At 42.7% G+C, this 19,438-nt stretch overlaps 3 protein-coding genes across 7 annotated transcripts; all 3 read right to left on the bottom strand.

Moving 5' to 3' along the window:
- Window positions 1–588: 588 nt before the first annotated feature.
- On the bottom strand, window positions 589–4,305 carry LOC110492368 (transmembrane emp24 domain-containing protein 6). 2 transcript variants are annotated; one of them, XM_021566627.2, is made up of 5 exons: window positions 4,036–4,305; window positions 3,169–3,295; window positions 2,923–3,077; window positions 2,465–2,617; window positions 589–736 (listed from the first exon to the last, which is right to left on the bottom strand). In XM_021566627.2, exons 1-5 carry the CDS (start codon window positions 4,255–4,257, stop codon window positions 650–652), a joined length of 744 nt encoding a protein of 247 aa, XP_021422302.1. In that variant the 5' UTR covers window positions 4,258–4,305; the 3' UTR covers window positions 589–649. The 2 variants fall into 2 exon arrangements, with proteins under 2 accessions (XP_021422302.1, XP_021422308.1); XM_021566633.2 differs by lacking the exon at window positions 589–736 and having other exon boundaries at window positions 2,359–2,617; window positions 4,036–4,301.
- A 273-nt stretch (window positions 4,306–4,578) lies between these two features.
- On the bottom strand, window positions 4,579–9,262 carry LOC110492381 (transmembrane emp24 domain-containing protein 6). Its single transcript, XM_021566646.2, has 4 exons — window positions 8,581–9,262; window positions 8,179–8,305; window positions 7,902–8,065; window positions 4,579–5,261 (listed from the first exon to the last, which is right to left on the bottom strand). The coding sequence occupies exons 1-4, from the start codon at window positions 8,773–8,775 to the stop codon at window positions 5,025–5,027; spliced, it is 723 nt and encodes a 240-aa protein (XP_021422321.2). The 5' UTR covers window positions 8,776–9,262; the 3' UTR covers window positions 4,579–5,024.
- A 148-nt stretch (window positions 9,263–9,410) lies between these two features.
- LOC110492347 (zinc finger DHHC-type palmitoyltransferase 7) lies at window positions 9,411–18,032 on the bottom strand. Of its 4 annotated transcripts, none has more exons than XM_036951386.1 (8): window positions 17,760–17,906; window positions 16,778–16,887; window positions 16,323–16,628; window positions 15,869–15,993; window positions 15,502–15,598; window positions 14,914–14,995; window positions 12,154–12,284; window positions 9,411–11,470 (listed from the first exon to the last, which is right to left on the bottom strand). In XM_036951386.1, exons 3-8 carry the CDS (start codon window positions 16,620–16,622, stop codon window positions 11,291–11,293), a joined length of 915 nt encoding a protein of 304 aa, XP_036807281.1. In that variant the 5' UTR covers window positions 16,623–16,628; window positions 16,778–16,887; window positions 17,760–17,906; the 3' UTR covers window positions 9,411–11,290. The 4 variants fall into 4 exon arrangements, 3 of the variants coding, with proteins under 3 accessions (XP_036807281.1, XP_036807283.1, XP_036807284.1); XM_036951388.1 differs by having other exon boundaries at window positions 16,778–16,883; window positions 17,760–17,852; XR_005037332.1 differs by having other exon boundaries at window positions 11,337–11,470; window positions 11,913–12,284; window positions 17,760–18,032.
- Between the last annotated feature and the right edge of the window lie 1,406 nt (window positions 18,033–19,438).

The raw sequence follows: 19,438 nt of genomic DNA, 5'->3' as shown, positions 1-19,438 counted from the left end.
ACAGGCTGCTGAATTTGCAAGATAACTTTTCTTAGATTTTGATTTCTGCACAAATTATTTTAAACCTTTATTTAACTAGGCAAGTCAGTTAAGAACAAATTATTATTTTCAATGACGGCCTAGGAACAGTGGGTTGGGTGAACTGCCTGTTCAGGGGCAGAACCACAGATTTGTACCTTGTCAGCTCGGGGGTTTGAACTTGAAACCTTCCGGTTACTAGTCCAACGCTCTAACCACTCTAACCATGTGGCTCCCCCATTTGTTGTTTCAGCATTGTCTCAATATGAACAGTCCGCCGTTCAACTAGCCACGTGCGACACTCACACGCTGTTTCGAGCCTACTGGAGTTAGCGGCAGGCGGAGAAGCAACATCCCCGGCCATAGTAAGGATGAAGCCTGAGCTGGAATTGCCAGCGAACTGAAGCTGGATAGCATTAGAAAACTCTAAGTAGATCTAGCTTCAATCACGGTATACCTGTCAGGGTGGCTTAACCATTGCCCACAGTAACAAACTAATAATAATGCTATTATGTTCTTAAAAAATATATACTATTCTAATGTTACCTAAGACCTTCATAAACAACCACATTTTTTCCACTAGCAAATATGACATTTATTTGATTTAAAATCTTGACATCCAAAAGACTCGTCATTGGCTCGAAGTGGGGTCCCTCGAGGCTGTTTTTTTTTCTATACTCTTGCCATTAGCTTCCTCTGCAACCATGATGTAGACTGGCTGAAATGTAAGGAACCTTGTTTAAATGCCCATGTTACGGTGACTATAAATACAGTGTACATGTTATCTTTGTTGTTTGTGTGGGGGGGAGAAAACAATTGTTGTCCTGCTAGAAATGACTAGTAGAAACACACATTGCTGTTCTGAATATGTAGCCCAGGCAAAGTCAAGTTACACTTGGAGATTAAAGTATGATACTTTAAGTGTAACTTGACTTTGCTACATATTCAATTGAGAATGTGGAATAGGAATAGTACATGCTGGAGTTCCTAAAACACCTAATCAGTTTAGAGGTCCCTGTCTTGACAAGACTGGCTCCAAGACCTATGAAAAACTACACAATTGAAAAGACAACTGACCTTGAGTAGTTGTCTTTCCATGTGTGCATTTTTTATATATGCACCTTGGATACTAAATTGCTCCCTGCTGCCATCTTGAAAAGAGAGGTTGTGAACATGGCCTTTGCAAAGGTATATTATGGCTATTCATCACCCCATAGTGTTTGAAATCATAGCTCATTGGATTTGGGGGGGGGGGGGGGGGGGGGGGATTTGTGCAGGAAATGTAAAACATGCTAACTTGGGTGATAATGACTTGCATGGGATTTTTTTGGGACAGAAAAGGCTTTTCTGTCCCAAAAAAATCCCATGCAAGTGTAACGGATGTGAAACGGCTAGCTTAGTTAGCGTGGGCGCTAAATAGCGTTTCAATCAGTGACGTCACTTGCTCTGAGACCTTGAAGTAGTAGTTCCCCTTGCTCTGCAAGGGCCGCGGCTTTTGTGGAGCGATTGGTAACGATGCTTCGAGGGTGACTGTTGTGTGCAGAAGGTCCCTAGTTCGCGCCCGGGTATGGGCGAGGGGACGGTTTAAAATGATACTGTTACATTGGTGCCGTGACCCGGATTACTGGTTGCTGCGGAAAAAGGAGGAAGGTCAAAAGGGGGGTGAGTGTAACGGATGTGAAACGGCTAGCTTAGTTAGCGTGGGCGCTAAATAGCGTTTCAATCAGTGACGTCACTTGCTCTGAGACCTTGAAGTAGTAGTTCCCCTTGCTCTGCAAGTGCCGCGGCTTTTGTGGAGCGATTGGTAACGATGCTTCGAGGGTGACTGTTGATGTGTGCAGAAGGTCCCTAGTTCGCGCCCGGGTATGGGCGAGGGGACGGTTTAAAATGATACTGTTACATTGATGCTGTTGACCCGGATTACTGGTTGCTGCGGAAAAAGGAGGAAGGTCAAAAGGGGGGTGAGTGTAACGGATGTGAAACGGCTAGCTTAGTTAGCGTGGGCGCTAAATAGCGTTTCAATCAGTGACGTCACTTGCTCTGAGACCTTGAAGTAGTAGTTCCCCTTGCTCTGCAAGGGCCGCGGCTTTTGTGGAGCGATTGGTAACGATGCTTCGAGGGTGACTGTTGATGTGTGCAGAAGGTCCCTAGTTCGCGCCCGGGTATGGGCGAGGGGACGGTTTAAAATGATACTGTTACACAAGTCATTATCACCCAAGTTAGCATGTTTTACATTTAGCTTGCCATCTCTCCTTGTCCAAAGCCTGCTTACCCGGGTAAGCAAAAAAAATAATGTATGTTTTGTAATTTGGATGAACTATCCCTTTAACGTTGAACAAACACAAGCAGTGAGTGACATTTTACGAGCCATCCTTCATCAACAGCGGGGTCTATGGGTGTCTGTGTGGAAAAGCCTCTTGAGGAAGAAGAGCTGCAGGTAGCCCACCATGATGATGACCACACTCTGTACCGCAGACCACCAGGTGACGTAGTTGTGGTTGAAGAGGAGAAGGTAATGGTCAGCACCTCTCCTCATGCGAGCGTAGTTGTAGTGCCGCCACATGTGTAAAATGTGACCTTGTATCTTGTTGGTACTCTCCTAGAAAAAAAAGGTTAGGCATAATTGATGACATGTTTTCTAATCTGTTCAAATTGACATGATCAGCTATAAGCCATAAAAGGCTCCGTGGACCCTCCGGTTGTACAACCGATGTAAAATGCATTGGATACAATGGTTGTGATGCGTTATGTTTTTCAGGAATTGTCTGCACAACAAAATGTTTACACAAGCACTGTGGAGACACCACACGAGGAGTGTAAATATTTTTGTGCAGGCAACCTCAGAAATATCCTTCAGATTAATTGTGAAAGTCCAGAACCCTCTAGTGCAGGGACATCATGTACCTCAATGTTGGACAGAGTGTTGTTGAGGACTTTTTCTCCTTCCTTTGTCTCTCGCTGCATCTCCTCAGCACCCTCGTAGTACACACCGAAGTTGAGAAAGACTCGGACGCCACCAAAGTGGTTCTTATAGTTCCCCAAGCACATCTGATAAAAACCTACAGATAGCAAATGGTTGATTCTCATCAACACGACAATTCAACTTATGAACATAACACAAATGAAAGAGCAGATGTCTGTGGACTTTACCGGTCACTTCAGTTTGGAAGTTGATTTCTCCAATGGTGTCGTCTGTTGAGGCCATGAGGGCCCCTTCTGGGGAAATGACGGTCACGTAAAGATGGTTGTCACTGGCTAGTCCTGTCACCCACTGGACCTGCACACACACACACATGGAACATTGCACAGCCATAATTACCTGATGTCCCTTGATAAAATGTGTTATTTATGCACTACTTGATCTTGGTAAAGCTACACACACAGCTACCATTTTATCACAAAATGTATTTTTAGTCTTCCATTCAGTTATCTTAGTTCTACGTTGAAGCTAAGCAAAGATAAGAAGATAAGGAGTAAAAATGTTTAGCTAGCTGATAAGTCCAAGGTCATGCAATACAATAGAAGCCAGGTTCCATAAAGTTACTGGGGTATTATTATATGAAAGCTTGTTCCTATACCCTTCCTCAACTTAAAGTTATCTTCAAACAATATTATTGTAGCACATTTTATTGGCACAATACTGCGCAGATCATTTAGCAAAGGCAGGGAGTAGTCCTGAAAAAGGGGTTTGAACTTGGGACCTTGTAATTGTCAACCCAACACCAGCTGTTCCCCCAACCTCTTGATGAGGTCGCTAGATGTTGGGTTGAGACAGTATGTACCTTTGGGCTCCCGAGTGGCGCAGCGGTCTAAGGCACTGCATCTTAGTCACTACAGACCCTGGTTCGATTCCTGGCTGTATCACAACCGGCCATAATTGGGAGTCCCAAAGGGTGGCGCACAATTGTCCCAGCGCCGTCCGGGTTTGGCCGGCATTGTAAAAAATAATTTGTTCTTAACTGACTTGCCTAGTTAAATAAATAGGAAATAAAATAACAAATGGTAAAATGTGCTTACCATGTAGGTTAGGTAGAAGTTCCCACTCTGGTGTGCAAAGTGCCAAAAGCACTCTAGCCCCGAGGCTGGCACCACGATGGCAAAGGCATATCGATCGGACCCTCGGAACAGGTTGTGGTCCTTCAGGCCTAAGCGGGGCTCTGTCTTTTGTCCGCCGCCCCCATGCCCCATAAGGAGTATGACGAGAACAGAGTACCACACCTCAACATGCATGGTCTGCATTCATACACTCACAAAACTCATACTGTTTGGGAGTGGTATACTAGAGGTAGCTACTTTTTTTGTTTGAGCCAATTATACAATACTGTATCATGCCCAGGTGAATGATTAACCACAGTTGTGTCCATTAGGCACAAAACAGTTTTCTGAGTAAAACAGGGAGGAACTACCTGGACCAGTCCAAATAAGAATGGCTTATTTTCATTTTCCATTGCGTAATGTTAAGCTTGTCCCATAATGAACACGACCTAATTGTGTAAAATAAAAAGGTGCTCAACGGTAACGTGCTGCTAACCATCACTGAGTCGGAACACAGAAACTTAAATCCACACCAAATATATGCACTGGAATGACAACATTTGTCAAAAGGTGTGCGACTTTAATCAAATCCAACATAGACACATAGGGAGCAGAACCCATTAGTAACACTTACATTAACAACAGGGTCGGGGTCAATTTGATTTTAATTCAATCAATGTAATGGAATTTAAGGCTGCGATTTCATCCGATCAGTGGTAGATCCGTGTAACAGCGCACGTGAAATTCAAAGGTCATTAGAGATTGAGCCAACATATGCAGCATTTACCGTGAATGCAGTCTCCACAAATGCAGGAACATTGCCTTTAAAAGGTGCATAGCCCAAAAGGGGCGATCGGATTGAATCCCGGCCTTAAATTGTTGAGGGCGTCGTTACTGGTTGACTGAATTCAAATGGAATTCATCCCAACCAGGGCACATGAGGGCACTGAATACTAAAAGCACCCAGGGACTCAGCAGCGAGTTCTCTCTGGTGCTTCTGTAGTGGGCCTGGTGTTGAAGAGCCTCTTGAGGAAGAAGAGTTGCAGGTAGCCCGCCATGACGATGACCACACTCTGGACCGCAGACCACCAGGTGATGTATTTAGAGTTGGAGAGGAGGAGGTAGTAGTCGGCGCCTTTCCGCATGCGGCCAAAGTTGTAATGTCGAAACATGTGGAAGACGTAGCCCTCCACGCGATGGGAAGTCTCCTAAAGTGGTTTGGAGAGTAGTGTTAAAACGTTATTATTATTTAACCCCAACTGACATGGTTAATGCTGGAGATAGGCCAAATACATTGAGTAATATATCCAGACATATATTACCGTCATTGACTGAGTCGAAAAATAGTGTAAATGTTTTTAAAAAAAAATACATTTTAGCCAGAAGTTACAAGTAGTTTGTTTGGGCATGTTCACATTTTAGTAGCGTATGATATTGTCACAGGTGTGACGAATGCCCTTATTACTGTCCATGCCCATATGCGCTTAATTGAGAGCAATGTGACTGGTTCTCTATGTGATCGTCTCTCTTTAGAACCCTTGTTTCTGTCGTTGGAGGTGTGGTTGCCCAGGTGCAGGGCTTAGTGGCTGAGGTGGTGTTGGGTTTTCTAAAATTAGTATTATGATGATGGAATGATGACTAAAGTTGTTATGCTTTCCCTGCACTGAAACAGGTTTTTGTTTGATTTGATTGTTTTGTGTTATATCCTCCCTCCATTTTGTTTGCAAAACTAAAGTTATCTTGGTTTATGGAAGCCGAAACTCAGAGGGGGAGTGAACTGTTACCTGCCTTGTGGTGTAGGATCTATGGTACTGAACTGAGTTGTCACAGCCCTCTCGGCCAGGGTGTCACATTCTCAATGAGTGGCATAACATTAAACTGTGCTGGCCATGTACTATATAACCCCTGGGTAGTCTACTGCATGTTGTCGCCCTACAGGTTGTTGAGGCCTCAGGATGGTGGAATCGGTTGCTCCCTCTTCCCTTTGCAACCACTCCGAGCATAAACAGGGGCCCTATGGGCAAGTTATTATGGTAAGCTACAACAAATCATGGAAACTATTTACTAAACTGAAATGATTACCAAATAAATGTAGTAACCCCAAAAGCTTTGTTTTTAAGCTTTTGGGGAGTTAATCTGCCGGGTAAATGCGACCAGGATATGGCAAGGATTCAGGAGATGGCTTGTCTATCAATAACTAGCAGGGAAAACTTGTCTAGGTAACCAACTTAATTCTTCGTACCTGTACTACTAAAGTTAAAAAGCATCCGTTTGGTGTAAACATGGGTGAGTTTTCTTCCATATTTTTGTTGCACCAGCCTTGGCTCTAACCAGCCTTGGCACTATTTCTTTTAAATCCATGTCACATTGAGATTGACTTTCTAATTTAAATCTACCCTATGGCCTGACCCATTACCTTATTTATTTCTGCCCCCACCCCAGTTGCAAGAACTGACATCCCAAACAGCAGCAGGAATGAACAGGGTTCACAGGATGAAAAAGGACACAAGATCAGTTGGATTTTATTTATTTTTTATTTTACCTTTATTTAACTAGGCAAGTCAGTTAAGAACAAATTCTTATTTTCAATGACGGCCTAGGAACAATGGGTTAACTGCCTGTTCAGGGGCAGAACGACAGATTTGTACCGGTTACTAGTCCAACGCTCTAACCACTAGGGTACCCTGCCGCCCCGATAACAAAGCAAGCAAAGTAAGAAATATCTTCCTTTGTACACAATCAGTGAAAGCATTACCACGTTCAGACCACATAATAGGTCAACAATATGTGATTATACTAAAATCGCGATTTCAACTGGTTATTCAGTACAGCACCGTAACGTTAAAAACGCAGCCATCGTGTTCTGGAGTCGGGTCTGTAAGAGGAGTGGCCTGGAGGCTGGGCCAAGGAAAAGTGGGCAAATGGAGCTAAAGCCATGCACCCAAGGTCTCAGACAACACAGGGAGGGGTGTTGCAGCGCTTCCAATCACATAAGGGAGAGAGTGAAAAAAATGAGCCTGTTACTGATTGAACCATAACGACTTTAAAAAAGGGACATTTGAAAGAAACTTGACTGATTTAAATGCGACTTTGAGTAAGAACTTCAACCAATTGTTTTGTACTTAATTGCCCTAAATTTATATTTACAAAAAAAGTGTGTGGAAACGTAAACATTTTTCTGGGCAAGTTTGTCACAGGTGTGACAATTAGCCTCCATTGTTTATCACGCATGCGTCTGCCTTCTGTTTCTTTAAATACAATTTTTTTTTGTTTGAGGTGTTGCTGTCTAAGTTGAGAGAATATATTTGACTTATCTTGATTTGAAGTTGAATTCATGTTTAGGTTGTGCTTCTCTCGAACCTGCACTAAAACCTGTTTTTTGTTTGTATATTTCATGGCGTTCTCCTGTGTGTTCCTTGTCCATCGACCAGGCTCAAAAACGAGTAGTCTGAGGTTGGTGGAGAAGGAGAAAATACAATGTGTAAACTTGCAAGTTGTTGTTGACCTTGATTTCGCCACTTAACCCAAACTTTTAAGCACAGCATTTGTAACATATTGTACGACTTGGATGATGTAGTACACAAAAAGCGGAGACGTGCTTTGGCTCGTGAGCACCACTTTCAAAACTACTGGCTGCAATTCTACAAAAGTTCTTGAGCATCACTTTAAGAACCTGCATGTTTGGCAGAGCTCCCCATGCTCTTCTTTAAACCTCACAATATATGATATGTGATATTGGACAATAAGATTGTGTGTATGCTGACCTCATTCATTTCCATGTAAAATGGACAAAAGTTATCGTAACATATTGGATCGTACATGCAGTCAAACCCCAAATAGAGCATTACCTCGATGATGGACAGAGTGTTGTTCAGGTCTTTTTGGACTTTCTTCTCCTCCTCCTTCTGTTTCCGTTGGTCATCAGAACTGTCATAGTACACCCCAAAGTTGAGGAAGACCTGCATGCTGCCAAATCGGTTGTGGAAGTTGCTGAAGCACATTTGATAGAAACCTAGAATTCAAAATACAAATGAGTTACATACTTCCACCACATTTCAAAGGGTGTACTGTTTTTTTGTTGTGTGTGTGTGTGTGTGTGTACGTTCAAAAGGAGGAACAATGTACCGGTCTCCTCAGCTACAAAGTTGATTTGACCCGTAGCTTCGTCAATTTTGGACAACAGCAAGCCTTTAGGAGAGTTGACAGTGACGGATAAGTGTCTGTCGTTGCCGACACCAGTCACCCACTGGACCTAAACGCAGACAGATGGCTCTCGTTCACTGTCATATGGGACGGCCATGTGCTGCAAACCATATGTTGGGGGCTCTGTAGACTGCCTCAGTAAATGACAATGGAGTAAACCCTGAACAGTGACTTTTTATCTGAATATTATACATTTTAATCCTTTTAATAAAATGTTCAGGCCAAGCCAGGCAATAATTAGTAGGCATAACTTTCCAAGATAAATATGTTGCACAATAAAAACATGTCCTGTTATTGTACTACTAAACTAGAACAACATCTTACCATAAAAGTCAAGTAGAAGCGCTCCCCTTGGTGTGCAAAATGCCAGAAGCACTCCAGTCCGGAGGCACGCAGCACAACAGCAAAGTCATACTGGTCCGCTCCCCAGAACAAGTCCTTGTCCGCTGGTAGGTCTGGACGGGGGTCCACCAAACCCAATAGAGCCAGGAGCACAATGAAGGATACCCCAAATAACATGTCTGGTCCTCTTGAATGGATACGTTTTTATAGCAATGAGGTGCAGGTTGCTACTGTCTGCCAGTGTGGATGTGTCGTGGCTTGTGGGACAAGAAATGATTAACTACAACCTGTATGTCTGCTTCACTAAAAAGGTGGGGCTCTGGGGTGAAGCTTCCCCAAGGTATAGATCTAGGATCAGCCCCCCCCCTTTATACACCTAACCAATAGTGGGGGAAGTGCAAAACTGGCCCAAGGTCAGCGTCCAGGGGCAACTTCATCCTACTCCCTATGATGGGTGGAGTTGTGTGGTATGGGAAAATACAGGTCCCTTCACATATGGCGTTGACTAAGCTGGTCCCAGTTCCCTCCCTAGCCTTTTCCCTCAGCCATAACCCTTTAGCGTTTGCGGATCTGAAGGGCCTGGACAGGCATAAGCAGTGTAAAAGGTGAAGCTTCCATTATATTGCTTCCACCTTAGAGATCTGCCAACATCAAAGGGCTACAGGAAGGGGAAGGGAGCGAATTGGGACCAGTGCTTCACATACGGCTTTCTGAGTACAGCAAATCATTTACCAGTTCCAAGTGGGCTTTTTGAAGTGCTGCTATCTTCTATACAGTCAGTATTGTTGACAAAGAAATCAGGATTTGAGAGGTAGAAATGAAGTTCATTTAAACGGGAGCCAGGGAAAAAGTTAGCATGAAAGGCTTCAAAACAGAAGTACATAACATACTGTATAATCTCATAACAAGAGCATTTTAAAAAAACAGCCAAGTCCTCCTACATTACTTTATCCAGTCCATCAAATGTCAAATGAAAAAAATCATAACGGTTCATCAGAATTATTTTAAGATCAGTATGATAGGAACTTCCCCTGTATACATAGGAGAGTATAACATAGGAGTGTATAGCATGGAGTACTTGAGGGAAGCACATGCACATACTTTTGTGTGAAAGCTCATAAGGTTGTGTACAGTACTGTATTTCGACTTGATAAAGTAAATACCATACAGTGCCATGTAAGCATTTGACTGTTTGAGATAATCATCGACTCTGCTGGAGTCATATAGTCCATTACACACAAATTACCATTTAAAAAAAAAAAAAGGTAGACTCAGCGTTATGACGTTGCCACGACCAGCACCGAAGACACTGAGATGAAAGACTTGGCTCTCAGAGACACACAGAGTATCTGCCAATAGGCACGGGTGTGCTTCACGCTGCTAAAGTGGTAGCTACGACGGCACCACAACAACAGAAAAGTTTAGCCCCGCGCTTCAACGCTCTTAGTTGTTGCGGAAATGGGCCCAATATTGCTGTTAACGTCGTGCAACACTGAGTTTACCTTTAAATTAGAGTACAGTTAAATTATCATAGCATTCTTACTACCTATTAAAAATAACCATGATGCTAACTTTTGGCTAATGAATCCAGTTCCTATGCCTTTAAAAATGGTCAACTTCACAGCAAATGTCAGACACATTAGTAAAAGTTGACGTGATTGCCTCATGCAGAATCCAAACTGCTGATTATAGTAGTTCTCTACCATCTTGCTGGCATTAATTATTCATATTTCATATGCCTCATTCCCCACCCCAACTCATCGAACTCCTACAAGTGGTAAAAAACACTTTTTTTTTGGTATGCAAAAACAACAGGATTCACCAGCAATATATCCAGCAATATACTGTTTTCATTAAAAAAAAGTATGATATGGTTATAGTAGTGGTTAACACCAATTCCAGCGCATTGTTTTTCCAGAGGTGCAGCTATCTATGGCCAGGGAAGGACACTTAAACCTAATTTATACCCTACATACAGGATGCAAAATCTCCAATTAGCTACGTAAAACGGCGACCCTACATAGTTCCGTAGCCAAAATACGCAGACGTGTGCAGGTCCAGCAATTTGTAACTCGATACAAGTACAAGATTGTCATTTTGAGTAGCTAATTGAGTTCTTGTATGTATCGTGAGGTATAAATTAGGCTTTACTCACGCCCCCCCCCCCCCCCCAGGAGTGAGGAAGAGCAGAAAACAACTAGTGTCTTTAAAAGGAAGTCAATAACTAAACAACAGAACAGTCCTCTGAGATACTAGTGGATCCTCCCTTTAGGCGGCAATTTAGGAAATGTTTACTGTGTAGTATGTTGTGTTTCAGTCCGTTTTAGGACGACAGCGCACTTTCATTTGATCTTTCAACAGTTTTCGATGGGTCTCTTGATCTTTTGATTCCTGCTCCATGTCAGCTACGGGGAGACGTGACGTTCAGAAGCACCATTGTCCATGCGGTTGTATAGAACTTGAGTCTTCCTGGTAGCCGGGCTCGTGTTCATTAGGGCACGCAATGGAAAATATTTAGCAAAAATAAAACAAGAATGTACGTTTCTTATTGGACAAGTCCGCATAGTCCCTTTCCTGTTTCAATCCGTTTTCTTCCGTTTGATGCCTAAATGAACAGGACCCTGGTGTCAGAGACCGGTTCCAAAGATTGTTCCAGACAGTTTCTTAACGAAGCTGCTCATAATGTGAGAGGTCAGACTGAGAACTCGGCGCCGGCTTTCCTGGAGCTAGTGGTGAGTAGCCGGCGCAGTCGGAGACCGGCAAACGGGTTGATCCACAACAGTGACGGCTGGCCACCAAACACGCTCCTCATGCCCTCCCAGCGAACTTGCCTCTCCCAAGTGGGCTTCTCATTCTTCAGACGCTCAATCTCCTAGTAACACACACACACACACACACACACACACACACACACACACACACACAGAGAGAGAGGGGTAAACGGGCAACGCACAGTGAGAATTCAATAAAAGATGAGCTAATGGTCAAATAACCACAATGGTAAAAAAGCCTGCCATAAGTCACGAGTCTCAAAATCACCACCACTAAGTTTCTACTTTCTGATGGCTGATGTCTCATTTGTAAATAGGCCCCATTTCCCTCCTGATTCTATTGACAAATGGGACTTCACTACCATGACCATGTGCTTGTTCAGAGGGGCAGGACACTTGGAAACAAATCCCAATCATGCAGAATAGAGAATCTTATTGTTGATAGAAATGGTCAATGTAGAATGGCGTTCTGTAATGCCTTTGCCCTACTGAATAAGCCCTGCATGTCTATCTATGGTTTGTCTATGTGGTTTGGCTCCTCACCGTCTTGTTGCAGATGGAGTGGACCTGAGAATGTAATGTATAACATGGAAACAATTCTTAATCATGCACAAGACTCCATCTAATCTACATTGTATATCTGAGGTTGTGTGTTCAATTCCCACAAGAATCACATAACACAAATTGAAAATGTAGGCAATCACCGTGCAGAAACTTACTTAGGATTTTTTTTTAAAGATTTAAAAAATGTCTGCTAAGTGGCATATACTGTTAATCTCCTCACTGTCTCATCATTGCAGATGGAGTGGACCTGAGTGCCAAACATGATAGCTGTGAAGCTGAGGAAGAGGAGGCCCTCAAGGCAGAGGAAGATCATCAGCATCACCGTCACCGGAGGGGAAAAGTCACTGCACTCTGGAGGGGCAGAAACATCATCCAGCATAATGACATCAACACTGACCTCAATGTAGTTATATTTGAAGCTGCAATCCTGAATTTGAAAACCAAAAAACGGCTGCCCCGCCACTTGGTTTGCTATAAAGCTGAGGGATGGGGCAAAAGAAAAATAACCCCTATCAAATTCATAGATGGAGCTATGGATGCAAAGTATGATTGTCCACAAAATTAAAATGGTCATTTTGAAGCTGTAACATTTTCTGAACAAAGACTTTATTTACAAGCAATCTTACAAATGCTTATCATAAATAGTCACCCCCTTGGATTTATTCACATTTTATTCTGTTAAAGTGGGATTAAAATGGATGTAATTGCAATTTTTTTGTCAACGATGTACACAAAATACTATGTAATGTATATATATTATTACATTTGTTTTAAATTATACGTACAGTTGAGGTCGGAAGTTTACATACACCTTAGCCAAATACATTTAAACAAAGTTTTTCACAATTCTTGACATTTAATCCTAGTAAAAATGTCCTGTTTTAGGTCAGTTAGGATCACCACTTTATTTTAATAATGTGAAATGTCAGAATAATAGTTTCTCTCTCATCACATTCCCAGTGGGTCAGAAGTTTACATACACTCAATTAGTATTTGGTAGCATTGCCTTTAAATTGTTTAACTTGAGTCAAATGTTTCAGGTAGCCTTCCACAAGCTTCCAACAAAAGAATGTGTGAATTTTGGCCCATTCCTCCTGACAGAGCTAATGTAACTGAGTCAGGTTTGTAAGCATCCTTGCTCGCACACACTTTTTCAGTTCTGCCCACAAATGTTCTATAGGATTGAGGTCAGGGCTTTATGATGGCCACTCCAATACCTTGACTTTGTTGTCCTTAAGCCATCTTGCCACAACTCTGGAAGTATGCTTGGGGTCATTGTCCATTTGAAGACCCATTTGTGACCAAGCTTCAACTTCCTGATTGATGTCTTAAGATGTTGCTTCAATATATCCACATCATTTTTAATTCCTCATGATACTATCCATTTTGTGAAGTGCACCAGTCCCTCCTGCAGCAAAGCACCCCCACACGATGCTGCCACCCCCGTGCTTCATGTTTGGGATGGTGTTCTTCGGCTGGCAAGTCACCCCCTTTTTCCTCCAAACATAACGATGGTCATTATGGCCAAACGGTTCTATTTTTGTTTCATCAGACCAGAGGACATTTCTCCAAAAAAGTACGATCTTTGCCCCCATGTGCAGTAGCAAACTGTAGTTTGGCTTTTTTATGGTGGTTTTGGAACAGTGGCTTCTTCCTTGCTGAGCGGCCTTTCAGGGTATATCGATATAGGACTTGTTTTACTGTGGATATAGATACTTTTGTACCTGTTTCCTCCAGCATCTTCACAAGGTCCTTTGCTGTTGTTCTGCGATTGATTTGCACTTTTCGCACCAAAGTACATTCATCTCTAGGAGACAGAACGCATCTCCTTCCTGAGCGGTATAACAGCTGCGTAGTCCCATGGTGTTTATACTGGTGGTTGAGCCCTCCTCAGTTTTCTCCTATCACAGCCATTAAACGCTAACAGTTTTAAAATCCCCTTAGGTGACAGTGAAATTTCCTTCCTCTCCGGCAACTCAGTTAGGAAGGACGCCTGTATCTTTGTAGTGACTCGGTGTGTTGATACAACATCCAAAGCCTAATGAGTATCTTCATGTTCAAAGGGATATTCAGTGTGTGCTTTTTATTTTGCCCTTCTTTGCGAAGCATTGGAAAGGCTCCCTGTTCTTTGTGGTTGAATCTGTGCTTGAAATTCACTACTCGACTGAGGGACCTTACATTTAATTGTGTGTGTGGTATACAGAGATGAAGTAGTCATTCAAAAATCACATTAAACCCTATTATTGCACACAGAGTGAGTCAATGCAACTTATTGTTTGATCATTATTTTTAAATGTTTTAATTATGAACTTCTCTCATCGCTGCAACCCCCCAACGGGCTCGGGAGAGGTGAAGGTCGAGTCATGCGACGCTTCTTAACACCCGCCCGCTTAACGCGGAAGCCAGCTGCACCAATGTCCCCACCACAAGGAATCGCTAGAGCACGATGAGCCACGTAAAGCCCCCCCACTGGCCAAACCGTCCCCTAACCCAGACGACACTGGGCCAATTTTGCACCGCCTTATGGGACTCCCGGTCACGGTCGGTTGTGACACAGCCTGGGATCGAACCAGGGTCTGTAGTGACGCCTCAGACCGCTGCGCCACTCGGAAGGCCCATTGTGTGATTTGTTAAGCAAATTTGTGCTCCTAAATGTATTTAGGGTTGCCATAAGAAAGGGGTTGAATACTTGTACACCCATGACATTCGAGTTATTTTTTTATACATTTGTAAACATTTATATACATTTTCTTTTAACCTTGACATTATGGTGTATTTTATATAGATCAGTGACAAAATAATCACAATTAAATCAATTTCAATCCCACTTTGTTATGCAACAAAATACTTATGATGGGTACAGTATTTTGGCAAGGAAAATCCCAGATTGTGTCTTTAAACAGGGCACATTGAAGTCAATGTAGTTGTATTTAAAAAAGGAACAGTATATTTAGACAACGACTCATATAATGACACTCACCACTCCACTGGACTTTGACACAGGTTACGAACTGGTACCCACTCAGAGTGAGAGCGTGGGTGGAGATCATCGCTATATACATCTGGGGGATAAAAAGAGAAGGTATTATGACTTAACTCTAGTATTGATGGTAAAACATTCATTTAAATTCATTGTGCATTGACAATACCCATAGGCATAAAGATATAACAAAAAGCCACCTGACGACCACAACCTACATGATCACAGCCTATCCTTATAATAAATTGGATTTCTCCTATCTGGCGAGAGTTAAAAAGCACAGCAACACCAATGTTTGCTTGTAGCAATCAGTTAACAAAGACTGTTTGGTTTACGGGCTTTTATGATAAGCAAGGTGAGACGATGCCACAAATAAAGATGACAGTTAGCCTAATCGTTTTATCAAACCCATTGTTTCCATGCAAAACTACACAATAGCATAAAATAGGGATGTCAGTCGCGAAAAAAAAAATATATTCATAATTTTGCCCTATTAGTTGATTAATTGGACTGATGTGCTAGAAATGCATTTCGCAATTTCCATTGTGCACCTGGACTTAAACAATGTGGATCTGAGATGGAACTCACAGTGAAGAGGACAAAGAAGCGCTGGTTGTTCTCTCCGACACAGTTGTTTACCCATGGACAGTGGTGATCCATCTTACGGATGCAGCGCTTGCAAATACTACAGGAGAAGGAAACAAAACCATGGTCATTAGGCACCAAACGGAAGAAAATTGACTGAAACTGACAGGGACTACTTGGACTGCTCCAATATGAAATGTTCCTTTTTGTTTTCCATTGCAAAAGTTTTACTACGGTGTGGACTAATGAACAGGACCCAGCATATTGGCCTAAATAGGGAATTTTGCCTAGTTACTCGACCAGGAAAAAAACCTGGCCCTAGATACCATAAAGCATAATACACAAAGCACACAACGCATTTCTTTCTCACCTGCAGTGGTGGGCTCTCTCAGGTTTGATGCTGCAGCATTTGGGACACTTATAGATGACTTCTCCTGGTTTCAGCTTCAGGCTCTCCATGTATTTCTTGGTGGCGTTGCCTTTGGGCACAGCTCCCTAAAAACAGACAAGAATGGACAGAATGGACACAGGCAGACTGACATATTTGGACAGACTCATTCAAAACCACAAGGAAACTCCTCGTAAGTCAGTTCTCTGATTGCTAATAGGACAACACGCATGGTTCCTATAATGTGCCCATGGGCATCAGGGTGCTCTCATATGACATTCTTTCTGACTGCTTATTTTACTGCTCGCATGGTCCGTCTTGCCCTCCATTCAAAGTCACTCCCTTTTTTCAAGTCACCCAACATTACAACGCATCCTCGCTTCTTTGTTACGGTGGGCCCTAATGAGCACGGCCCTGCAGTGGTCAGTTCACTCACCGGGTCGGTGAGCATGGTGCGCAGGTGCGAGCTGAGTGCCAGCACGGCCAGGCAGTTGAAGACCACGCCGTTGACCACAGCGTACCAGAAGCTCTTGGAGGGCAGCAGCATGACAAAGGTGACCACAAAGTCGGCGTAGAGCACCAGGAACCAGGTGATGAAGGCACAGACCATGCCACAGCCGTCCTGGATGAACCACACCCGTTCCGCCTCCCCTACTGCGGAACCCGCTGCAGCCTCCTCCCTGTCCAGCAGGGGGTGCTGTTGCTCTACATCTCGCAGCCGATGACCTGAAGACATGCTGCCCTGCAGGGAGAGACAGAAAATGGGAATATGAAAGCCCAGAAAGAAAAATGTAGTATTTGTTCAAATAAAACGCTTTGGTCTAATTGTGGACATAGGTTATTAAGCCCTACTTCGTGCCCATTGACTAATTAGGCGTGCTTTGTACTCACTTTTTGTTAGTGTCCTTTAGAGTGCCATTGTGTCCAATCTTCAGCACTACTGATGAGAGCATCCAGGGCCTGACTTCTCAGGCCACATAGTTGAAAGTGAAACAGCCTTGCTGTAACAGGGGTGTATTCATTACAGAAACCATTTACAGTTTAAGAATCAAAAGGTAGCAAACAGAGAAAATGGATCAAAAGGGCGAGTGCCCTACCTGGGGTGTATTCATTACAGAAACTGTTGACCGTTTAAGAACCATACGGAAACAAACAGCAAAAATAGAGTTTCTATTGGACACATTCAGGTAGGTCCCGCCCAGTTTCGGTTGCTTCTGTTTAAGCGGAATGAATACAACCCTGAATTTGTCCAATATAAACTATCGATTGCGTTTCCATTTGTAATCATTTCGCCAAACAGTTGCAAAACTAGCGTTTCTATTAGACAGATTCGGGTAGGTAACAGCCTGTTTGCGGAACCTGTCCAATAGAAACGGACATTTTGGTTCGATTGGCAACTGTTTTGTGTAATGATTACGGTGACAGTTCAACAATCCATATCTATAAATCAGAGGTCAACATCTGATCCAGTAACAAATGTTGTGTGCACAGCAGATGGAATACCATTTGCACATCCCTTTTAAACAAACACCTTTGAGAATATGGCATTGTGCAGCTTGCTAGCTAACGACGTCGTAAACACATATAAAGACAGCTAGCTATTAGCATGTCTAGCCCTCCGTGGTGGTTGACGTTAATAGGTTGTGCAGTAGCAAAGTTCACTCAACTACTTACTAAACAAACGATTAACATCCGACAGTAGTAAGCTAGTGGTGTCGTCAAACTTCTCTTTGACTGATAAACGTTAGCTAGATAACGTTAGCCGACAGCTGGCTAGAAGTGCTAACATTTACACCTGTCTAACATTAGTGAGCAGCTGTAGGCATTTGCGCTAGCATTATTAACGTTAAATATTAAGTAACTCAATTCTTACCCTCAGACAGTTTACAAGTTTCCTTCTGATGGAATAAGGCTTCGACTTCATTCATGACAGAGCCCCACTCAAGGCAAGTAGCTAGGCTAACGCTAGCTACACAACAATGTTTGGGAAGGTGCATTTCCGGTATGGTAGAATATTTTGAGAACTGTCCAATTTTGTTATGATCAGATTTCTATATGTTTTAAAATGTTTTAATCATTTAGCTACTTATTTACTTATTTACTTTATTAAATCAGAAGTTTTTGTGCAACAGGCAAACATAAACCTACCTGTGTACTGTAGGGTTTAGCCACTGGGCCCCTCCCATATTTATGTTACCTATGTTACTGCAGGCAGTACTAAATAAGGTGCCATACAATCTTGAATAAAGAACATTTGTCATTTTGGAGGATCATTCCTGTAAGAATGTGAGAATGCATAAAGCAATAACAAGTTTTGAAACAGGCCCTGAAAAAGTTGGAACATACAGTGCCTTGCGAAAGTATTTGGCCCCCTTGAACTTTGCGACCTTTTGCCACATTTCAGGCTTCAAACAAAGATATAAAACTGTATTTTTTTGTGAAGAATCAACAACAAGTGGGACACAATCATGAAGTGGAACGACATTTATTGGATATTTCAAACTTTTTTAACAAATCAAAAACTGAAAAATTGGGCGTGCAAAATTATTCAGCCCCCTTAAGTTAATACTTTGTAGCGCCACCTTTTGCTGCGATTACAGCTGTAAGTCGCTTGGGGTGTCTATCAGTTTTGCACATTGAGAGACTGACATTTTTTCCCATTCCTCCTTGCAGAACAGCTCGAGCTCAGTGAGGTTGGATGGAGAGCATTTGTGAACAGCAGTTTTCAGTTCTTTCCACAGATTCTCGATTGGATTCAGGTCTGGACTTTGACTTGGCCATTCTAACACCTGGATATGTTTATTTTTGAACCATTCCATTGTAGATTTTGCTTTATGTTTTGGATCATTGTCTTGTTGGAAGACAAATCTCCGTCCCAGTCTCAGGTCTTTTGCAGAATCCATCAGGTTTTCTTCCAGAATGGTCCTGTATTTGGCTCCATCCATATTCCCATCAATTTTAACCATCTTCCCTGTCCCTGCTGAAGAAAAGCAGGCCCAAACCATGATGCTGCCACCACCATGTTTGACAGTGGGGATGGTGTGTTCACGGTGATGAGCTGTGTTGCTTTTACGCCAAACATAACGTTTTGCATTGTTGCCAAAAAGTTCAATTTTGGTTTCATCTGACCAGAGCACCTTCTTCCACATGTTTGGTGTGTCTCCCAGGTGGCTTGTGGCAAACTTTAAACAACACTTTTTATGGATATCTTTAAGAAATGGCTTTCTTCTTGCCACTCTTCCATAAAGGCCAGATTTGTGCAATATACGACTGATTGTTGTCCTATGGACAGAGTCTCCCACCTCAGCTGTAGATCTCTGCAGTTCATCCAGAGTGATCATGGGCCTTCTTGGCTGCATCTCTGATCAGTCTTCTCCTTGTATGAGCTGAAAGTTTAGAGGGACGGCCAGGTCTTGGTAGATTTGCAGTGGTCTGATACGCCTTCCATTTCAATATTATCGCTTGCACAGTGCTCCTTGGGATGTTTAAAGCTTGGGAAATATTTTTGTATCCAAATCCGGCTTTAAACTTCTTCACAACAGTATCTCGGAC

The sequence above is a fragment of the Oncorhynchus mykiss genome, chromosome 2 (assembly GCF_013265735.2).
Source record: "Oncorhynchus mykiss isolate Arlee chromosome 2, USDA_OmykA_1.1, whole genome shotgun sequence".
Lineage (NCBI taxonomy): Eukaryota > Metazoa > Chordata > Actinopteri > Salmoniformes > Salmonidae > Oncorhynchus > Oncorhynchus mykiss.
This window is presented reverse-complemented; position numbering and strand designations above follow the sequence as displayed.